We start from the raw sequence: 22,033 nt of genomic DNA on the forward strand, positions 1-22,033 counted from the left end.
ACAAATGTGAGTCGACCTGTTCTTCTCCTGGTCCATCAGCATGCAGTGATCCAGATTTTCATTGTGGTGCATCATCAACCCCACACAGAATAACACAGGAAGAACTAAATGACCTGATTCGTGATTTGGACTTATCAAAGAACAAGGCAGAATTGCTAGGATCAAGACTCCAACAATGGAATCTTCTAGAAGAAGATGTCACAATTACTGCATATCGAAAGCGCCACCAGCAATTGGAGCCTTTCTTCAGAAAGGAAAGTAATCTGATATTCTGTTCCGATATTGAGGGCCTCATGAATGCTTTAAAAATCACTCATGACCCACAAGAATGGAGACTATTTGTGGACTCTTCGAAACCGAGTCTCAAGGCTGTGCTTTTGCACAATGGAAACATTCTTCCATCTATTCCAGTAGCGTATGCTGTCCACATGAAAGAGACATACGACAACTTAAGGCAGCTACTGAATTCCATTGAGTATAACAAGTACAGCTGGCACCTCTGTGGTGATTTGAAGGTAGTTGCCCTTTTAATGGGACTGCAGCAAGGATATACAAAATACATGTGTTTCTTATGCGAGTGGGATAGCCGAGCAAGGGAAATGCACTACATGAGGAAGGAATGGACTCACAGGCAGAATGTAGCCATTGGAGAGAAGAATATCCAACACCCAGCTCTGGTTGAGGCTCAGAAAATCTTGCTACCACCCCTTCACATCAAACTAGGTTTGATGAAGAACTTCGTGAAAGCCATTGACCGGACTTTGCCAGCATTCCAATACCTGCATGAAAAATTCCCTCGACTCAGCGAAGCAAAGATTAAAGAGGGAGTTTTTGTGGGTCCTCAGATTCGAGAGCTTTTCAAAGATGACCGGTTCAACAACTTGCTGGAAGGTGACGCGAAACAAGCATGGAATGCTTTTCGCCTAGTTTCTACAAACTTCCTCGGAAATGTTAGGGCAGAAAACTATAAGGAACTAGTAGAAGACATGTTGATGAAGTATAAGAAACTTGGCTGCAATATGTCTCTAAAGATTCACTTCCTTCATTCCCATTTGTATTTCTTTCCTAGCAACTGTGGTATTGTTAGTGATGAACACGGCGAACGTTTTCATCAAGATATCGCAACAATGGAACAAAGATACCAGGGAAAATGGTCCACTACAATGCTGGCTGACTACTGCTGGACACTCCTCAGAGATGCTCCCGAACAGCTGTACAAGAGACAGGCGAAGAAATCTAAGATGTAGTCAATGACTTGATTTTTTATAGGTAGGCTATTACAGTTGACCTTTTACTATTGGAATGCATTTCGTTATGTAAACATTAATTTCTTGCAGATTACAAAAAAACTAGAGCCAATTTTGCAATTTGACTGTCATATTCGTGTTCAGCACATAAAAATTGATAAGAATTGACTAATTTTATTTCAGTAACATGACTTTTGTAAAAATTTGTTGTCCAGTGTTGTAACACAAACAATGTTAAATCTCTAAGAATTTGTCTATTCAACTAACATGAATATTTTGTATTAATCAATTTGACCAACTTATGAACAAAAGTTTTTAAATGATTTAAAAAATGTAAAGAAATCTGCTTTACAAAATACATGGTATTCCCTGAGCTGACCTGTCGATAGATCATGAGCTATATTCCCATGACTCCATAGGTCCCTAACATTGGACTTGAATGTGTCACAAGGATGGGTAAGATGTTTTAGTGCCCATGACTCCATAGGTCCCTAACATTGGACTTGAATGTGTCACAAGGATGGGTAAGATGTTTTAGTTCCCATGACTCCATAGGTCTCTAACATTGGACTTGAATGTGTCACAAGGATGGGTAAGATGTTTTAGTTCCCATGACTCCATAGGTCCCTAACATTGGACTTGAATGTGTCACAAGGATGGGTAAGATGTTTTAGTTCCCATGACTCCATAGGTCCCTAACATTGGACTTGAATGTGTCACAAGGATGGGTAAGATGTTTTAGTTCCCATGACTCCATAGGTCCCTAACATTGGACTTGAATGTGTCCCAGAATGTAGCCATAAGTGGGTTGGTGCCATGTGGACAAATATGGAGACCCAGTGGCTCCATCCCAGAATATAACCATAAGTGGGTTGGCGCCATGTGGACAAGTATGGAGACCCAATGGCTCCATCCCAGAATATAACCATAAGTGGGTTGGTGCCATGTGGACAAGTATGGAGACCAAGTGGCTCCATCCCAGAATGTAGCCTAAGTGGGTTGCTTCCATGTGGAAAAGTATGGAGACCCAGTGGACAAGTATGGAGACCTTGTGGCTCCATCATAGAATGTAGCCATAAATGAGTTGGTGCCATGTGGACAAGTATGGAGACCCAGTGGCTCCATCCCAGAATATAACCATAAGTGGGTTGGTGCCTTGTGGACAAGTATGGAGACCCAGTGGCTCCATCCCAGAATGTAGCCTAAGTGGGTTGCTCCATGCTGAAAAGTATGGAGACCCAGTGGCTCCATCCCAGAATGTAGCCTAAGTGGGTTGCTGCCATGTGGAAAAGTATGGAGACCCAGTGGACAAGTATGGAGACCCAGTGGCTCCATCCCAGAATGTAGCCATAAGTGGGTTGGTGCCATGTGGACAAGTATGGAGACCCAGTGGCACCATCCCAGAATGTAGCCTAAGTGGGTTGCTTTCCCAGAATGTAGCCTAAGTGGGTTGGTGCCATGTGGAAAAGTATGGAGACCCAGTGGACAAGTATGAAGACCCAGTGGCTCCATCCCAGAATGTAGCCATAAGTGGGTTGGTGCCATGTGGACAAGTATGGAGACCCAGTGGCATCATCCCAGAATGTGGGTTGGTGCCACGTGGACATGTATGGAGACCCAGTGGCTCCATCCAAGAATGTAGCCATAACTGGGTTGGTGTCATGTGGAAAAGTATGGAGACCCAGTGGCTCCATCCCAGAATGTAGCTCACAAGTAAGAGTGTTGCCATGTGACATTAAGTATGTGAACATATTATATTCTATATATGCACTGAATGGGAGAGACTTTATTTTAACTAAAATGAGAAAATGTAAACAATATTACCTCTCAAACCAATTAGCCCCCCACCCCCGACATGACCAGACAACAAGGTTAAGGAGAAAGTAAATATCTGATCATGTAAAATCCCAGTGGTTGAAGAAGGGAACTCTCAGAGTCATGTAAAATCCCAGAGGTTAATGGAGAAGGGAAATGTCATCATGCTAAATCCCTGTGGTTAAAGTAGAAGGGAAATCTCATCATGTAAAATTCCAGTGGTTAAAGAAGGGAAATCTCATCATGTAAAATTCCAGTGGTTAAAGAAGAGAAATCTCATCATGCAAAATTCCAGCGGTTAAAGAAGAGAAATCTCATCATGCAAAATCCCTGTGGTTGAAGATGAAAGGAAATATCATATCATAGAAATCCCAAAGATAAAATGAATCAGGTGATGGGTTATTACATTTATTAAAAGAAAAATTTAATCAGAAGTGTCCTACATCTTGGCCACATCAAGGGATGTAACTCATAGGACAGTGGAGAACAGTGGGAACTGAAAGTCTTGAATCATATAATATTCTAAATTTCAAATATATCACATGTTTATTAAAACTAAGGCAAATGGAATCAAAACATTGGATGAGTGGGACATTTTCTTTAGGACCTTTTTCTATGCTATGAATTGCATATTTAATAAAAACAAAACATTTTTATTAATTTATCCACATCAAAATCATTTTTCAAATTTTTAGAGACCTCTATGCCATAATGGTTTCTGTCCGACCTAGTCAAAATTCTTTTTAAAATGCTTTTTTGAGATAATGTTGTAAAAATGTTTTTCTTTTTTTGTACCGTCTATCATATCTAACAATGGTTTTACACAATCTTTAGAAAAGTGAAAGGAATTCAATCTAGAATAATTTCTGTCACATTTTGTTAAGCAACAGTCCATCAGAAGTTTTATTCTTCTATTTTTAGTAGCAGCAGCCATATTAACCAGCAATAGGCATAACACTTAAAAGCCCTTCATGCCATATTACCCAGCAATCTGGCATAACACTTAAAAGCCATTCATGCCATATTACCCAGCAGTTTGGCATAACACTTGAAGGCCCTTCATGCCATATTACCCAGCAGTTTGGCATAACACTTTAAAGCCCTTAATGGCATATTACCCAGCAATCTGGCATAACACTTTAAAGCCCTTAATGCCATATTACCCAGCAGTTTGGCATAACACTTTAAAGCCCTTCATGTCATATTACCCAGCAATCTGGCATAGCACTTAAAAGCCCTTCATACCATATTACCAAGCAGTCTTGCATAACACTTAAAAGCCCTTAATGCCATATTACCAAGCAGTTTGGCATACCACTTAAAAGCCCTTAATGCCATATTACCCAGCAATCTGGCATAACACTTACATATTTACCGCTAGCGGGGAGTTAACATGGCAGGAGGTAGTAGCCTATTGCCAAGTTCTCTAATGTCATGGTCATGCATGATACACTAAAGTATTATAGAAAGGTAGACAGATGTAGCTCTTCATTGATACCAAATAATCTGGAATTTCTAGTTGCACTACAAAATACTGAGGGGAAAACCTAATTTTTTGGACCCAATTTTTTTCTACCTAAAATTGGCCCGTGGTTGGGATCTGATTTTGTGTCTGGATTTTAGACTTTTTGGCCTCAGATCTAAGGCAAACCGGTCTCAATACAAAAATAATGGCTCCATTTAGCAAAAAATAAAAAATAAAAAAAATAACTCCAACTATTATCCTTCTGCTCATGTGTGAGCCAAATAGCCAATGAAAACCAATGTTTCTAACACAACTAGGCAGTATGTTATTGAAAGATCACCTGGGATTTGGTGTTTTTGGATCTATTCAGAAATAGCTTTCAAAATGTATTTCCTACTCCAATTTCAGGCAAAAGCTACAGAAACCTCCAGGGGTTAATGTATTAAAAGCCCTTCATGCCATATTACCCAGCAATCTGGCATAACACTTAAAAAGCCCTTCATGCTCACATGCTTCCTGTCAACTTTCAATGACTTTTGTTCTGGCTTTAGAAAAGTCATTCTTTCTATTTTTGGTAATGGTGGCCAAATATAAGGGCAGATTGGCATCATTGAACAAATCTGAAAAAGTGTCATGTCAGAATGCAATCCATCTAATTTGACATAATTACATATGGACAGGTAGGGAAATTTTGCCTGGTACTGGTTTCAGGTAGAGAACCACCCTGCTGGGTCAGGTTTCTTCACTCCCATTTTGTCAAGTTTCTCCAGTATCCTCACTTACCCCCATTTTTGTCAACCATAAAATGTTCTTTTATTTTTTAATTTTACTACTGTCATGAGGGCACAGGGGACCCCAACCCAACAAGACCAAATGGGCCAGGCTGGATATTTCTGGGTAATGCCCATCCATCCCTAATCCTAATTAAGTTATGTTCAAATTCTGTTACAAATTTTTTTTCAAGAACAATCTGGAAATATAAGCCATGAACAGATGATGCCTTAGGGATGAAGGTCCATACCTTAAACTCTCTTGGCTAAAAACAAACTTAACAAGTTCTTCTCATCCCAAAGTGACAGACATCTTCCTTACCCCAAGTGCTAGCCATCCAAAGAGATTGGTCCAGGTCTGTGACACAGAACCAATTTTAATTTACTGAAACGATTTTTCTCCTTTCAGTCACAATCTCTTTGACCTTCTGACTCTGATATCAACAGGCATCTTCCTTACTTGAAGTGAAAGCCATTGCATTAACAAAGTTTGGTCCTGGTGTGTGATGTATTCCAACTTTGAACATGGACTCTAAAATGGTAACAAATAATTGTTGGTGGATGGACAATGCACACCATATCCAAAAATCACTTGCCTTTAAGGCAAGGTTACAAAAAAAAAATGGGTGAGTGAAAATATTTCAGAATGAATTGTCTTAGCTTTTAAATGATTCATGCCCAGTATAATGAGAAACTCGGAACAGTTAAGGAAAAATATACACAAATGGAAAACTTTAATCAGAATTACACCAAACTGCAGACTCCACCAGAAATGTGATGGCTCTGCCTCACTTACCTCTAACATGGACTCAAAACGGAAGTTAATTGGGCAAGAGATCACTGAGCTAAAAGGGTTAGAGCAAAATTAAACAAAAAAATAAGTAAATTGTGTCTCCTTTGTAATTCTTGATTCCATCCAATGGCATAACTTAAACAGGAGTGGTACTGAAAAAACGGGAGCTTGTGACATTCCAAAGATGAAGTGAGCTGAGTAAGAGGTAATGAAAATATAACTTAAGCACAAAAACATTAACAAAATCTTTAACAAAAATTTGTCTCCGAATAAAAGTCCTGAACACACAGTCCCACTCAGTAGGAGAGACCTAGAGACAGGTGTGGTACTAAGAAATGAGGACTATGTGAGATTATCATAATCCTAATGTTAAGTGACACTGGGTCCAAAGTCGTAGAGCTTCACATGTTTGAAAACACTTTTACCAAAGTTGTTCACAGACTTAACCACACCCACAAAGGAGCAACCTCAATGCAAGATGCCCTGATCCTGAGGGAGTAAAATAAATGAAAACATGATTCTAAATCAGTTTTAAAATGTTCAATAAACAACAAGAAAACCAGATTTGCATGCAGTTTAAACTCTGTGGCATGATTATAAATGTATATTTTTAAAATCGGAGTAATATACATACAGTTTGACCAATGAACTAAAACTGATATTATCATTAAAATATTGCATGAAAATTTAAACACCTTGTTTTCAACTTTGCAAAAATGTTATTATATGTTCGCGAAATGTCAGCAAATCAGATTTTACCTGAATAATTCCTATCTATAACGTCAAATTATGTCATTATGATAACTTCCGGTCAAATAAAATAGCATACAGGCAATCTGTAACTTGTTCAAGAAACATGATGAAATAAAAAATGAAATTATTAAAAAACTGATCAAAGAAGAACCCTGATCTATTCCCTGGTTGTTTAATTCTTAATGGCACTTTCAGCAACCTATTGAATATTTATTATCAATCTTGTGCAAGTTACCTGTGATTATTTAGTATCAATCTTGTTTAAGTTACCTGTAATTATTTAGTATCAATCTTGTGTAAGTTACCTGTGAGAATTTTTGTATCCATCTTTATAAGGTACCTGTGATTACAGGGTATAAATCTTGTGCAAGTTACCTGTGATTATTTTCATGTCGATCTTGTGTATGGTTCGTGTGACTATTTTCATATCAATCTTGTGTATGTCACCTGTGATTAATGAGTATCAATCTTGTGTAAGGTACCTGTGGTTATTTAAGTATTAACCATGTGTAAGGTACCTGTGGTTATTTAAGTATCAATCTTGTGTAAGGTACCTGTGGTTATTTAAGTATCAACCTTGTGTAAAGTACCTGTGGTTTTTTAAGTATCAACCTTGTATAAGGTACCTGTGGTTATTTAAGTATCAACCTTGTGTAAGGTACCTGTGGTTATTTAAGTATCAACCTTGTGTAAGGTACCTGTGGTTATTTAAGTATCAACCTTGTGTAAGGTACCTGTGGTTATTTAAGTATCAACCTTGTGTAAGGTACCTGTGGTTATTTAAGTATCAACCTTGTGTAAGGTACCTGTGGTTATTTAAGTATCAACCTTGTGTAAGGTACCTGTGGTTATTTAAGTATCAACCTTGTGTAAGGTACCTGTGGTTATTTAAGTATCAACCTTGTGTAAGGTACCTGTGGTTATTTAAGTATCAATCTTGCGTAAGGTACCTGTGGTTATTTAATGACAGTAATGGCAAAGTGTAGAGTGTTGAGTACAATGAGGAAAGGGATCAATAACTGTTGCAACCCATTTGTCCCTGAGGCAAGTGCTGGGAAAACTTTTTTTCCTTGCCCTGGTAAATTTTTATGCCCATTTTAGTGATTGTGGAATATTATTTATTGCTGCTATTTTTGCATCTGGACAGTTGTTGCTGTTGTAGTGATTAATGCCATTTTTCAGCACATGATAGGCTATACATGGCAGCCAGTATTAATGGTGGAGGAAGAACCAGGGAAAAACCCCGGAAAGAACCACCGACCCACGAAAAGCTACTGGCAAGCTTTCTCACATACCCACATTGGCCGAATCTGAGACTTGAACCCACGCAGAAAGAGGTGAGATGGCAGTGATCCGTAACGGAAAACGCTTTTAGACCACTCGGGGCCCCCGCCTCTGGACAGAGAAAAAAATAGTACCAAGTCCAACAAATTTCTGACTCCAGGACAGATTTCTAACTTTATGGCTACCATTGAAAAGCCAGCTTGCAATTAGTAGCCCCTACAAGGCCTTTTAAAATGAAATTTTGTTTCAAGCTATCTATTTTCCTTGTTATGAATCTTCTAAATTTGTTCTCCTATGTTAAGGATTTTCAAGTTATGTTCATTAAAACTGTGAAGCCCACTGGGACAAATGAAATCAACATCTGGTCGCCCATCTCCAACATTCTGATAGCTCCTTGACTCTGGGCACAATAGTCAATTATTTGTTTAAACTTCAGCCTTTAAGTTTTTGTTAGGCAAGCACTTCTAATGGACAGTTCAGTGAATAGTGAATTTAATTCCTAAGTACATACCGATTTCTATCATTAAATAAGACAATTATTAAAACTTGAAGAAAGTTCAATCATAACTTCTTCAAGAGACTTTTCTCTCCCTACAACTATTTCGAAGTCCATAGGCATCTTCTGACCCTTTGAATCTGACAGCACTCAATTTAAATTTTTCCTCGAGTTCAAATTGCCTTTGCAGTTCTAGCGCAAAAATTCTGTCCTGCTCTTCCAAATCAACTTTAGACGCAGTGTCTGGCTGATTAAAAACTGAAACCTGCACAACATCGGAAAATAAATCTTCAATAGATTTTGTCTCTACTGTAATCATTGATGACCTTACTTTCTTCTCTGGAAATTTTCTCTGAATACCCTGCATCGTATCCAAATTGTCCACATCTTTTTCCACCTTCCTTCTCTTACTATTACATTGGGAGGAGTTCAAATCTAATGCCAGTGAAATGTTCCTTTTTGTAGTCACACTGTGTGGTTTGTTGGATGTTGTTTTCTTTTTTGATCTTGGTGTGTGCTTTTTCTGGTTGACAAAGTCAGAGTTGCTGCTGTCAGAACCCTCCCCATCGCTGCTTTCAAATTTCACATGATGCTTTGGGGTTCTTTTCTTTGGACTAACGTCTTCATAAACATAGTCTGTATACTGAAGCGGTTTTCTTGTTCGCTTTGAAGGACCACCCTCAGAAGGATCTGAATGACCAGTCTGAAAGAATCTATCCAATGTCCCAACTCCTTTTGAGGAATATCCCTTCTTTGATTGATATTTCTCTTTTGCACTGCAATTATATACAATATCACCATACATATCTCTGCCTTTTATTGTTGAAATTGTGTTTCTGAAAGTATCTGGGGATGGGTCCTTTGTATCTCCTTCTGGACCAATAGTTCTAGTCCTTGAAATCCAATCTTTAATTGTGGTTTGTGGACTTGTGCAAGTGGATGAAATAACATTAGCACCAGGTTTCACCTTTCTGCATTCTTTTGACAGAACTTTAGCAGTCTGTTTCCTCTGTCGCCCTGGATGAAAATCTTTCATTAGATTTTTCACATGCAGTCTTGCTAACCCATCCTCCTCCACTGAAGAATTAAGTTGAGAACATTCTGATGGCAACACATCTCTGGACTTACTGTCTTTATTATATGTTTCTGATTCCACTGTTTTAGTGTAGCTATGAGGAAGTCCAGCATTTAATGGGTCACAATCATCGATTAATACAGGTTCAAGTGGAATAATTAAGTTTTTCTTTGCCATTGTTTTCTTCCTGGAGTTTGCATTAATTCCATCAACACCATCACTAATTTTATTCTGCATGGGAGAGTTACTGATATCCTTAAGGTCCACAACTCTATTACCACCAGCTGATGGCTTAGGGGCCAAGTTGTGCCCCTTTGGCTGATCACCTCCTGGATATCTGTTTTCATCATCTGCATCATCAATACTCTCTGTGCTTGTTGACTTGGACAATCTATGAACCTAGGTGAAGAACACAAAAAAAAAATTAACAAAAGAATCAATAATCATGGGTTCTGATCTCCACAGATGATAGAAAGTGAATGTTTTAAGACTACCAGTACCATACTATTAAAAAAGAAACATAGGCTTTACAGAGGATCACTTATGATCATTTGTGGCTCTCTGAGCACTTCTGGATGATCACTTGTGGCTCTCTAAGCACTTTTGGATGATCACTTGTGGCTCTCTGAGCACTTTTGGATGATCACTTGTGGCTCTCTGAGCACTTATGGATGATCACTTGGAAAACACTTTAAAAAAACTTACATATTCACACAGTTAAAGGTCCAGTTCTTTCAATATAAAACAATGAAATCTCACTGGCTGTTCATATAATAAAACGTGCAGTTGATTTATGACTGATCAGAAATTGCCAAAGATTCAAAAAAGGTCAAGTGTTCTTTTTGCTAACATTCTTGTTTTCTTTCACAGGGCTATTATTGCAATTTATAAAACTGTATGAACAATTTCTTTTTCATTATTCAATGAAAACAACCTATGTCATTTTATTTCCAGTCTCTACCAGACTTCAAAGTGTTATGATACGTATGTAAAAAGTTATGTCATATACATGACATCAACTGTACTATTGCATCATATCCAGTTGCAAAGTAAGCATTAATGTTATGGTTTTGAACCAAGGATCCTTTGAGTTGCGGACAGTGTCTCACGGGTTGAGTAAAGTGTCCCCCATCCTTCAAATTTGGGAAACACAAAATTTTAATCGGATGAAGGAGTGTGTGTCTGTGATTTGGATTTTTAACATATCTTTTTTAAAAATTCAGTCATATTGCTATCATGTCTGAAGTGTGGCAGTTTATAGTGATGTCTAGCACTGGGACATCATGCCACAGACATGTAGCATCATGTCCTGCCCAGACATGTTATCCTGAAACTAGGCCGACTAGTCCTAACACTAGCTTCTTAATGCTGAGTGCCAAGCAAGGCAGATGCTAGTACCATTTTCATAAGTCTTTGGTATGACTTGGCCAGGGTTCAATCCATGACCTCCCACATCTGACGGATGAAGAAAAATTATAATACATAATGCACTAGTAGTGAGATGACCTCATGCGAGGGTAATACAGTACTCCCTCATTATAATGCCACCTATGGGCACTGCAGTGCATAACACATAACAGTAAAACAACCAGATAATTCAATACAACATACATGTCACAAAATGAAACGAGGCCCATCGACCAGACATGCCTTGTAAAAGTATGTTATAATGAAAGCATTTGTTGTGAAAGAGTACTGTATTGTTAGAGAGTTGTAAAGATATAGCTGTTCTGTAAGCCAGCATTTGCTGTGAAGAATAGATGGGGGCTCATTTTAGCAGCAAAATTATACCAACGTAATGATAATTGAATTTAGAATCACAATTACAGTTTTAAAAAATGAATCATAAGGAACAGTGTAAAGGAGCATAATCATTACAAAATGGCAACAATTATGGAGCTGTGTAAATGGGTATGATCATTACAAAATGGCAACAATTATGGAGCTGTGTAAATGGGTATGATCATTACAAAATGGCAACAATTATGGAGCTGTGTATATGGGTATGATCATTACAAAATGGCAACAATTATGGAGCTGTGTATATGGGTATGATCATTACAAAATGGCAACAATTATGGAGCTGTGTAAATGGGTATGATCATTACAAAATGGCAACATCTATGGAGCTGTGTAAATGGGTATGATCATTACAAAATGGCAACAATTATGGAGCTGTGTAAATGGGTATGATCATTACAAAATGGCAACAATTATGGAGCAGCATAGAGTATCATCAATTATGGAGCAGTGTAGAGTATCATCATTACAAAATAGCAACAATTATGCACAGATGCAGGAGGTCGCAGGTTCAAACCATGGCCAAGTCATACTAAAGACTTATAAAAATGGTACTAGCAGCTGCCTCGCTAGGTGCTCAGCATTCAGAGATTAGTGTTAGGAATGGTCAGTCTGGTGTCAGGATAATGTGACTGGGTGGGACATGGTGCTACATGTCTGCGGCATGATGCCCCAGTGCTAGACATCAATATAAACTGCCACACTGCAGATATCATGGTGATATGACTGAAAAATTGTTAAAGCTACATTAGGTTTTAATAATAATTTGGACTTAGATTTAGCATAGTGTAACAAATTTGGTACAGATGCTTAGCTCAGGTATTTCACATTGTATGCCTTCCAAAGTCTGGCTAACTATTGTTCCATTAAGGAGTGCCAGACCATTACTGCTCGACATTGCTAAGATCCCACCCACTTAAAGTGCAACCCCACTGAATGGAATACTGCCCTCTCATTGGCCAAAAATTACGTACTGCATCCATTTACAACTTATTTTTGTATTATTATATAGAACATATTTGACTGATCATTAAATTGGAAAAATACAAGCCCCCTGTTCATCATTAGAGCTCTGTCTAATTTTCTTTTTTTCTATTAAAAGTATGCACATGAAACAACTCCAAGAAAACATACAGGTTTCTTGACTGTGAAACCATGTGTCAGATTCATTCTATTTGATATCATATGTAGCAGACTAGTCTAAATTGAAAATAAATGACACCAGATATCGTAATAAATGGGTGTTATCGATGTGACTGATGGATGTTAAATGAATGAAAAATGATTGAGAGGGATTTTGTTTTACTTAAAAACATTTTGCATTTCGAAAGGGACAAATCAACAGCACATTATTTTTGAAATAAGCATCTGACAGCGATGCAATGCAAGTCATTATTTGTAGACTTCACAACTATTTGTGAAAGTTACTATGGACAACTAGACTAGTTGAAGTGAGTGTTGTGCATACAAATTTATTAATTTCTTTTGTGTCTATACTCTCCTACTAACTACTAATCCACATGGAATTAGCCGATTTGTGACAAAAAATTTCAAACGCAGATCCAGATAAGTAACAAAAATAAATGTACGTTTTTCATACTGTTTTCTGTTATTATGGCATGTAATATATAGACTGCTACAACTAAGGGGCTCAGGTTCACATTTAATACAATTTCTCTCTGATTGGGTGCCCTAGTAACCGATCGTAAGGATTGACAGATACCCAGTAGAAGTTTCCTAAAATTATGACATCTCTAACAGCCATGGCCATAGCACATCGGGCCTCTATGAAGTCAGCCATCCAATGGAGCTGTATAAAGAGTATCATCAATTATGGAGCAGTGTAGAGTATCATCATTACAAAATGGCAACAATTATGGAGCAGTGTAAATGGGTATGATCATTACAAAATGGCAACAATTATGGAGATGTGTAAATGGGTATGATCATTACAAAATGGCAACAATTATGGAGCTGTGTAAATGGGTATGATCATTATAAAATGGCAACAATTATGGAGCTGTGTAAATGGGTATGATCATCACAAAATGACAACAATTATGGAGCTGTGTAAATGCGTATGATCATTACAAAATGGCAACAATTATGGAGCAGTATAGAGTATCACCAATTATGAAGCAGTGTAGAGTATCATCATTACAAAATGGCAACAATTATGCACAGATGCAGGAGGTCGCAGATTCAAACCATGGCCAAGTCATACTAAAGACTTATAAAAATGGTACTAACAGCTGCCTCGCTAGGTGCTCAGCATTCAGAGATTAGTGTTAGGAATGGTCAGCCTGGTGTCAGGATAATGTGACTGGGTGGGACATGGTGCTACATGTCTGCGGCATGATGCCCCAGTGCTAGACATCAATATAAACTGCCACACTGCAGATATCATGGTGATATGACTGAAAAATTGTTAAAGCTACATTAGGTTTTAATAATAATTTGGACTTAGATTTAGCGTAGTGTAACAAATTTGGTACAGATGCTTAGCTCAGGTATTTCACATTGTATGCCTTCCAAAGTCTGGCTAACTATTGTTCCATTAAGGAGTGCCAGACCATTACTGCTTGACATTGCTAAGATCCCACCCACTTAAAGTGCAACCCCACTGAATGGAATACTGCCCTCTCATTGGACAAAAATTATGTACTGCATCCATTTACAACTTATTTTTGTATTATTATATAGAACATATTTGACTGATCAATAAATTGGAAAAATACATGCCCCCTGTTCATCATTAGAACTCTGTCTAATTTTCTTTTTTCCTATTTAAAGTATGCACATGAAACAACTCCAAGAAAACAGACAGGTTTATTGACTGTGACACCATGTGTCACAGATTCATTCTATTTGATATCATATGTAGCAGACAAGTCTAAACTGAAAATAAATGACGCCAGTATCGTAATAAATGGATGTTATCGATGTGACTGATGGATGTTAAATGAATGAAAAATGTTTGAGAGGGATTTTGTTTTACTTAAAAACATTTTGCATTTGGAAAGGGACAAATCAACAGCACATACATTTTTTTTTGAAATAAGCATCTGACAGCGATGCAATGCAAGTCATTATTTGTAGACTTCACAACTATTTGTGAAAGTTACTATGGACAACTAGACTAGTTGAAGTGAGTGTTGTGCATACAAATTTATTAATTTCTTTTGTGTCTATACTCTCCTACTAACTACTAATCCACATGGAATTAGCCGATTTGTGACAAAATATTTCAAACGCAGATCCAGATAAGTAACAAAAATAAATGTACGTTTTTCATACTGTTTTCTGTTATTATGGCATGTAATATATAGACTGCTACAACTAAGGGGCTCAGGTTCACATTTAATACAATTTCTCTCTGATCGGGTGCCCTAGTAACCGATTGTATGGATTGACAGATACCCAGTAGAAGTTTCCTAAAATTATGACATCTCTAACAGCCATGACCATAGCACATCGGGCCTCTATGAAGTGAGCCATCCTATAAACATACCTCATGTATGTCTGGTGATATTCAAGGCATCTGAAGCAGTCTTTTGCCCATTGAAAGATCACCACAGATGTAAGATGCAACACTGACCCCAAGGTCAAGATGTTACAAATGAACTGATGGGTATTCAAAATGGAAAACTGAGGAAAGGCATCTGCGAGAAATTACTTCCATAGACATCTGATGCTGTGTTATGTATATATATCAATCGAAGCTAATGGGTCTTGTGCTACCTATGAAGTAGATGGAGAAGAATGTTAATGATTGTGGCTCACTACACTTGCAGATGTTATGAGTTAGATCCCATTACTTACAAGGTGTCACTAAATAAAGGCTCCATTATGGATGCAAAGGCTTGATGGCGAGTGATGAGACATCTCTTGGAAACTGAGGCACCAATGGACATCATATGCTGGAAGTGTCTAGAGGTACTATGTGCATTAGAATGATCCATGAGAGTGCCTATATAAACTGGACATCATCCACAGTAAGTGCCTAGCAGCACTATGCAGGTTAGACTCATCCATGAGTGCCAGTAGCACTATGTGGGTTAGACTGATGCACAGATAACTGTGTTCATGAACTGGGTTCTTGAATATTGAGGCACTAAGCTGAGCATCATACGCAGGATATGCCTAGCAGCTTTACGAGAGTAAGGGAACTGGACAAATTCATTTGTCTGGTGGCTGATGGTGTATGATCAATTGTGGTCATGGCCCAATGCAATCCAAGTTATATGGCCAAATCCAGTCATGAAGGAACATGGCCATCTTGGTTATCCAGTTCTTGAGATAGGGACGGGGTACAAAATAATGATCCACATAGCCGGTCTGAAAGTCTGATATGCGAGACTAACTGTGGCCGTTGCTGCTCTCCTGTAAATGATATGCATGCTATGGTTTCCGCATGCAAGCTGATGTTTCATAACTCAATATATGCTTCTGCACCTTCCCCGTGGTACCCAGTGCTCAAAGTTTTTTTCCACACAGGACCAGGGCTGGTGACTTTAAAAATAAATCACAAGCCCTGACTGCAATTCCAGAAGCCCAGGCTCCAATTTCCATATGCCCAAATTTCCCCCTTTGTTAATATTATTTGTTACACAACATTGCAGTTCCTACAAGTTATAGGTAAATTCACCAGGGGGTATGAAGGTAATGCAGGTGTCGTAAGTGTTCATTATTATACTCACCGGAGACTGGATTGTCCTGGTGTTTTCTCTGAGCCAATCATGGTCTCAACCATGTCTACATATCAGACATGATTTTGGTATTCTACACAAAAAAGCTGAAAATTTGAAAGGTGGGGTTTTGGGGTCCTCCCCCAACGGGGTCTCAAGGAGCAGCACCCCCAATCCAGGGGTCCAATGGGCCCAGCCAAAAATGCATTTTACAGTCATACAAAACTGCTCCTGGTGCAACTTATGATCATAATATATAACAAAATAATCATTTGAAAAACTAACACACTTACCAAAAAATTTCAACTTGACTTGAATAATTTCACAATATTTATTGTCACGTGAATTTGTTCTCCAATAATATTGGTGCTTAAGTTATTTCATGTGCATGTCAGTGTTCACATTGTAATTAAGTCAAAATGTTTTCTCAATTTTTGCAGCAAATATATTATACTTCTCTCTTTTCACAACAAATCTGTAAAATAAACACTCAAGTACATCAACTATATAAAAATAATCCCATGCATTCACTTGTCTTTTTCTCCAATGGACACAACCTGTTGATATGGCAGTCGAGCTCTTTTTGTGGCTTAGGCGAAGATTTCTTTAGCCTTCCTTTTTGACAGACTTTTTTGGCTCAAGGTGCAATTGTTTCTTTTCCTTCTCAATAACAGCCTTTTTCCTTTCAAGCAGGTGCTTGTATTGGCGACATACAGTGCGCATATTCTGATACGGAGCTACATCTGTTCTTTCATGTAAGAAAACTTTCTTCTTAATGTAATTAACTGCACTTTTTCCAGATGCCTTCTGAGCTTCTATTTTTCTGTATACAGCTTCTTTTGTAGATGCTGTTCCAAACTTTTCCAACCACGATTACCGTAGAGCAGAGGTCACAAAAATGTCAGTCTTCTAGCATTCAGTTTTCTTTTAAACTGACCAAGTAAATTTCCGTCAACTTTTCACTCCAGCCATTCCCATTTCCATACACTTTTAAAACCATTATCTAAACTTCTCATGTCATGGTCTCTCTCAACAACTCTGGACGCCATTTTTGCAAGCATGCTTCTTCTTTCCATTGCCATCAGTTTCCATTACACAAAGATTCATTGAATGAATTTAAACTTCTGACCAATCAGAATACTCTTTACGAAAGTCATGGGCTAACTAATATGTGGAATGAATATGTTACAAGGGTCATTGCGTAATGGGACTGAACAGACCATATTTAAAAAATCAGATCAGAGATGATAAGAAAAACTGGACTATATCAAGAAAAATAGGATTCAACTCAGGAAAAAAGCGGAATTCTGCTTTAAAACCAAGAAAAATTATGTCTGACCTTTGTCAATATGTGGTTTGCAGTATGTGCAGAGAATTAATTGCTTCTCCCCACACATTTTTTTTGTTGTAACTGGCATGTTTTACAAAGTAAAACTCCATCGACCAGTTCTGAAATTTATTTTGGTTAGGCATTGCTGATACTACTGATTACTATGACAACTGAAATGATCATGTTTGCATTTTATATATGAAGTAAATTCCGACTATAAAGAAACGTTGCCAGTGTTCACAAACTTGTCAAAAACCTATAATACATATGGCTTAAACATTTTCATTCAAAGCAATGACACATAATACCTTTTGTTCTCTACATGCATCTAGCATCTCTTTGATTTACCTATTTGGTTGTTCCACGACTTGTCACTGTTCCCATGGAAGTGTGTGCAGAAAACGTAACAATAATTTACTGTCACTGTTCCCATAGAAGCAAGTGCAAATAACGTAACAATAATCTACTGTCATTGTTCCCATAGAATTGTGTGCAAATAATGTAACAATATTCTACTGTCACTGTTCCTATAGAAGCGTGTGCAAATAACGTAACAATAATCTACTGTCATTGTTCCCATAGAATTGTGTGCAAATAACGTATCAATAATCTACTGTCACTGTTCCCATGGAAGTGTGTGCAAATAACGTAACAATAATCTACTGCCACTGTTCCCATTGAAGCGTGTGCAAATAACGTAACAATAATCTACTGTCACTGTTCCCATAGAAGTGTGTGCAAATAATGTAACAATAATCTACTGTCACTGTTCCCATGGAAGTGTGTGCAAATAACGTAACAATCATCTACTGTCACTATTCCCATAGAATTGTGTGCAAAGAACATAACAATAATCTACTGTCACTGTTCCCATAGAATTGTGTGCAAATAATGTAACAATAATCTACTGTCACTGTTCCCATGGAAGTGTGTGCAAATAACAATGATCTACTGCATTACCTGAAACTTTCTTTCTTCAGCAAGAGCAGAAAGTCTTCTTTTCATTATTGGACTGGTTGCATCAATATCAGAGAGGTTGGTTTCACATGGAGATCCATGGCCAGTTTGATTCCAATTTCTTGGTGTTGTTCTGATGAGCGGAGCTTCAACAACCTTCCCACCTGGTAATTTTCTAGGTGGTGTTTTTGGACAAACCTGGATGGGTCGAAAATGACTGATTTCTTGAGAAATACTGTCATGGCTCTGAGCACTTGAACTGCGAACTTTATTTGACATGTCTGAGCACCGAGATTCATTTCCAGATCGTCCACCACTCTCTGTGCTCTTTACCTCCCTGTTAGAACTTCGAGAGTTAGTTTTGCTGTCAGCAACACTCATTAATTCATCAGACATCTGATTGAGAATTTCTTTGGGATCATACACAACTGTTGCATCGGAATCTGATGTGTCTATCCTCCAGATCCTGTACCTTTCTTCAATATCGGGGAAATCTGAAGTAGGACACAGCCTGTCCTCGTGTGTCACCTTGTCCCTTTGGTACTTTTCTTCTATCTGTAGAAGCTTCAAAAACAAACAAACAAAATCCAATAAATTACATCTTTTCCATTTAAAGGCAGAATTACTCTTCACTACAAATGCTCAAATAATAAAGCATTACAATGAATAAAAGAAACCACCAAATATTCGACCTGGCTGCGTATGCTAAAACCTTATCAGTCTGATATGAAAACAAAACTTTAGCATGTCACAACCATGAACATACCTCCGCCAATGATTCGTCTGGAGACAGACTGACAGTTGAATAGGGAATACATGAAGACTACCCGCAAAAAGACTAAGATTTCAGTTATTCAGAATCAGACACCAAATAAAGAATCATCTTCATGTCAAATGTTTTTAAAAAAATTAATTCTAAAGTGTCTCAAGCATTCAAAGGGTGAGTGTTTAAAAAAATTTAATTCTAAAGTGTCTCAAGCATTCAGAGCATAAGTGTTTAAAAAAATTTAATTCTAAAGTGTCAAGCATTCAGAGCGTGAGTGTTTAAACAATTTAATTCTAAAGTGCTTCAAGCATTCAAAGCGTGAGTGTTTAAAAAGGTTGGCTAATCTTTATCAGTGATGTTAAATTCTACATTTATTTCTAATTCAGTTTAAAAAATATTGCTAAACAATTTAGTCATTATTATCAGAAGAAAGTGTAAATCAAAGTCACTTCTGGGGATTGTAAGATTTTACAAGGAAATCTAACCCAACTGACACATGGATTTTATGAGAACCACAGGTTTCAGCTTTTCTCTGAGGCATATATTTACTTCATTGTCAGAAAGGACAAGTTACTGGATGGGATACCTGTGGAGTGTTTTAACCAGTATATCAATACAGTGACCATAAATTCTTTCTTTGTATGTGCTGGTACATATACACCAGTACACTACCAATAAAGTGGTACAGTATATACAGCAAATCTGCCTGTAGATATAACATACACCACTGAACAACTGCACACGCCCCCCAATCCCCCCCAAAAACCCCAAAGGTATGTCAGTTTACTGTGGCATGTATCATGTTGGTACATATACTGCAGTAAACCTGTAAATCGGTGTACTGTAAAATGTATTATGCCAGTACAAATATCACAGTACATAGCCAAAGCTAATATATTCATATAATGAAGCATGAATCCTGCAAGTACAAATATCACAGTACATAGTCAAAGCTAATATATTGGTATAATGAAGTATGAATTATGCCAGTACAAATATCACAGTACATATCCAAAGCCAGTATATTGGTATAATGAAGTATGAATCATGCCAGTACAAATACCACTGTACATAGCCAAAGCCAGTATATTGGTATAATGAAGTATGAATCATGCCAGTACAAATACCACAGTACATAGCCAAAGCCAGTATAGGGATATAATGAAGTATGAATCATGCCAGTAGAAATACCACAGTACACTGCCAAAGCCAGTATATTGGTATAATGAAGTATGAATCATGCGAGTACAAATACCAAAGTACACTGCCAAAGCCAGTATATTGGTATAATGAAGTATGAATCATGCCAGTACAAATACCACAGTACATAGCCAAAGCCAGTATAGTGATATAATGAAGTATGAATCATGCGAGTACAAATACCAAAGTACACTGCCAAAGCCAGTATATTGGTATAATGAAGTATGAATCATGCCAGTAGAAATACCACAGTACATAGCCAAAGCCAGTATAGTGATATAATGAAGTATGAATCATGCCAGGACAAATACCACAGTACATAGCCAAAGCCAGTATATTGGTATAATGAAGTATGAATCATGCCAGGACAAATACCACAGTACATAGCCAAAGCCAGTATATTGGTATAATCAAGTATGAATCATGCCAGTAGAAATACCACAGTACATAGCCAAAGCCAGTATATTGGTATAATGAAGTATGAATCATTCCAGTACAAATATCTGAGTACACTGCCAAAAAGCCAGTATATCAATATACCATGGCATTCAAACTTTTACAACCTACAATGCAGTACACTGCCAATAAATATGTACATCTGTTTGGTATACTCTAGTATTAATACTGCCAGTACTGTATATACACCACCACACAGTTGTTGTAGGGTTTAATGCCATTTTTCAGCACAAGATAGGCTACACATGGCAGCCAGTATAAATGGTGGAGGAAGAACCTGGGAAAACCCTGGAAAGAACCACTGACCCACAAGAAGCTATTGGCAAACTTTCTCACATACCCACGTTGGCCAAATCTGAGACACAAACCCATGCAGACAGGTGAGATGGCTGTGATCTGTAATGGTGAGTGCTTAAGACCACTCTGCCACTCGCTGCCCACCACCACCACACAGTAAATTGCAAATAAACTGGTGTATTAGTATACTGTAGCATTAATCCCATTGGTACATATAAATGTAGTACATCGCCAATAAACCTGTTTTTGCAGTATTTCTACCAAATGAAATTTCTACATCATTCATAACAGCATAGTTTGTTTGATTTTTTGCTTGTTTCAATGCATGCAGTTCTAAAACCTCACAATATTTCCAAAAAGGTGTCAAGCAGAGAAAATGTTGAACTGCACATTACATGTCACCTGATGGATAAGTCTTATAACCTTGCCATATAAACTGCAATATGAAAATTCTGGTATACCTGCCTGAGCTTCAAGTTACAAGCTAAACTATTTAAAACTAAAGAAAAACATTAAACACATTGCACAGTGTCAAATTTACTGTGAGCCATGTGTTTAGTCCTTGAGAGGAAATAGTGGTATGTAATGTCACAACTACGTAGCACATGTTCACATGACTGTAATACACAACATTGAGCCAACTAAGATTCTGATGCAACAGGGCCTAGTTTGTACTGTAACAGGGCCCTGGTTGTGCAATAGGGCCTAGTGTATACTGTAATAGGGTCATGATTGTACAATAGGGCTTTGTGTGTACTGTAACAGGGCTCTGGTTGTGCAAAAGGGTCTAGGTTGTAACAGGACCCTGGTTGTGCAAAAGGGTCTAGGTTGTACTGTAACA

General features: G+C 37.7%; 1 protein-coding gene and 1 long non-coding RNA gene across 3 annotated transcripts in view; both read right to left on the reverse strand.

Moving 5' to 3' along the window:
• LOC149800452 (uncharacterized) overlaps nt 1-22,033 on the reverse strand; it is a 50,136-nt gene that overhangs the window by 2,304 nt on the left and 25,799 nt on the right. Inside the window, exons 5-7 of one of the 2 annotated variants that reach the window (XR_016421386.1) lie at nt 18,477-19,037; nt 8,955-10,097; nt 5,620-5,829 (exon numbers count right to left, since the gene is read on the reverse strand). Coding sequence is in view for 1 of the 2 variants with exons in the window: in XM_089960075.1 (XP_089816201.1) it covers nt 8,955-10,097; nt 18,477-19,037 (1,704 nt within the window). In the remaining variant the exon portion in view is untranslated. The remainder of the gene's footprint in view (nt 1-5,619; nt 5,830-8,954; nt 10,098-18,476; nt 19,038-22,033) is intronic. The other variant, XM_089960075.1, reaches the window with a different exon arrangement.
• LOC149800453 (uncharacterized) lies at nt 6,008-8,698 on the reverse strand. The gene is made up of 2 exons (XR_016421387.1): nt 7,114-8,698; nt 6,008-7,078 (listed from the first exon to the last, which is right to left on the reverse strand). It is a non-coding gene; the product is annotated as an uncharacterized LOC149800453 (long non-coding RNA).

The sequence above is a fragment of the Sinohyriopsis cumingii genome, chromosome 5 (genome assembly GCF_028554795.1).
Source record: "Sinohyriopsis cumingii isolate HCF-2022 chromosome 5, ASM2855479v2, whole genome shotgun sequence".
Lineage (NCBI taxonomy): Eukaryota > Metazoa > Mollusca > Bivalvia > Unionida > Unionidae > Sinohyriopsis > Sinohyriopsis cumingii.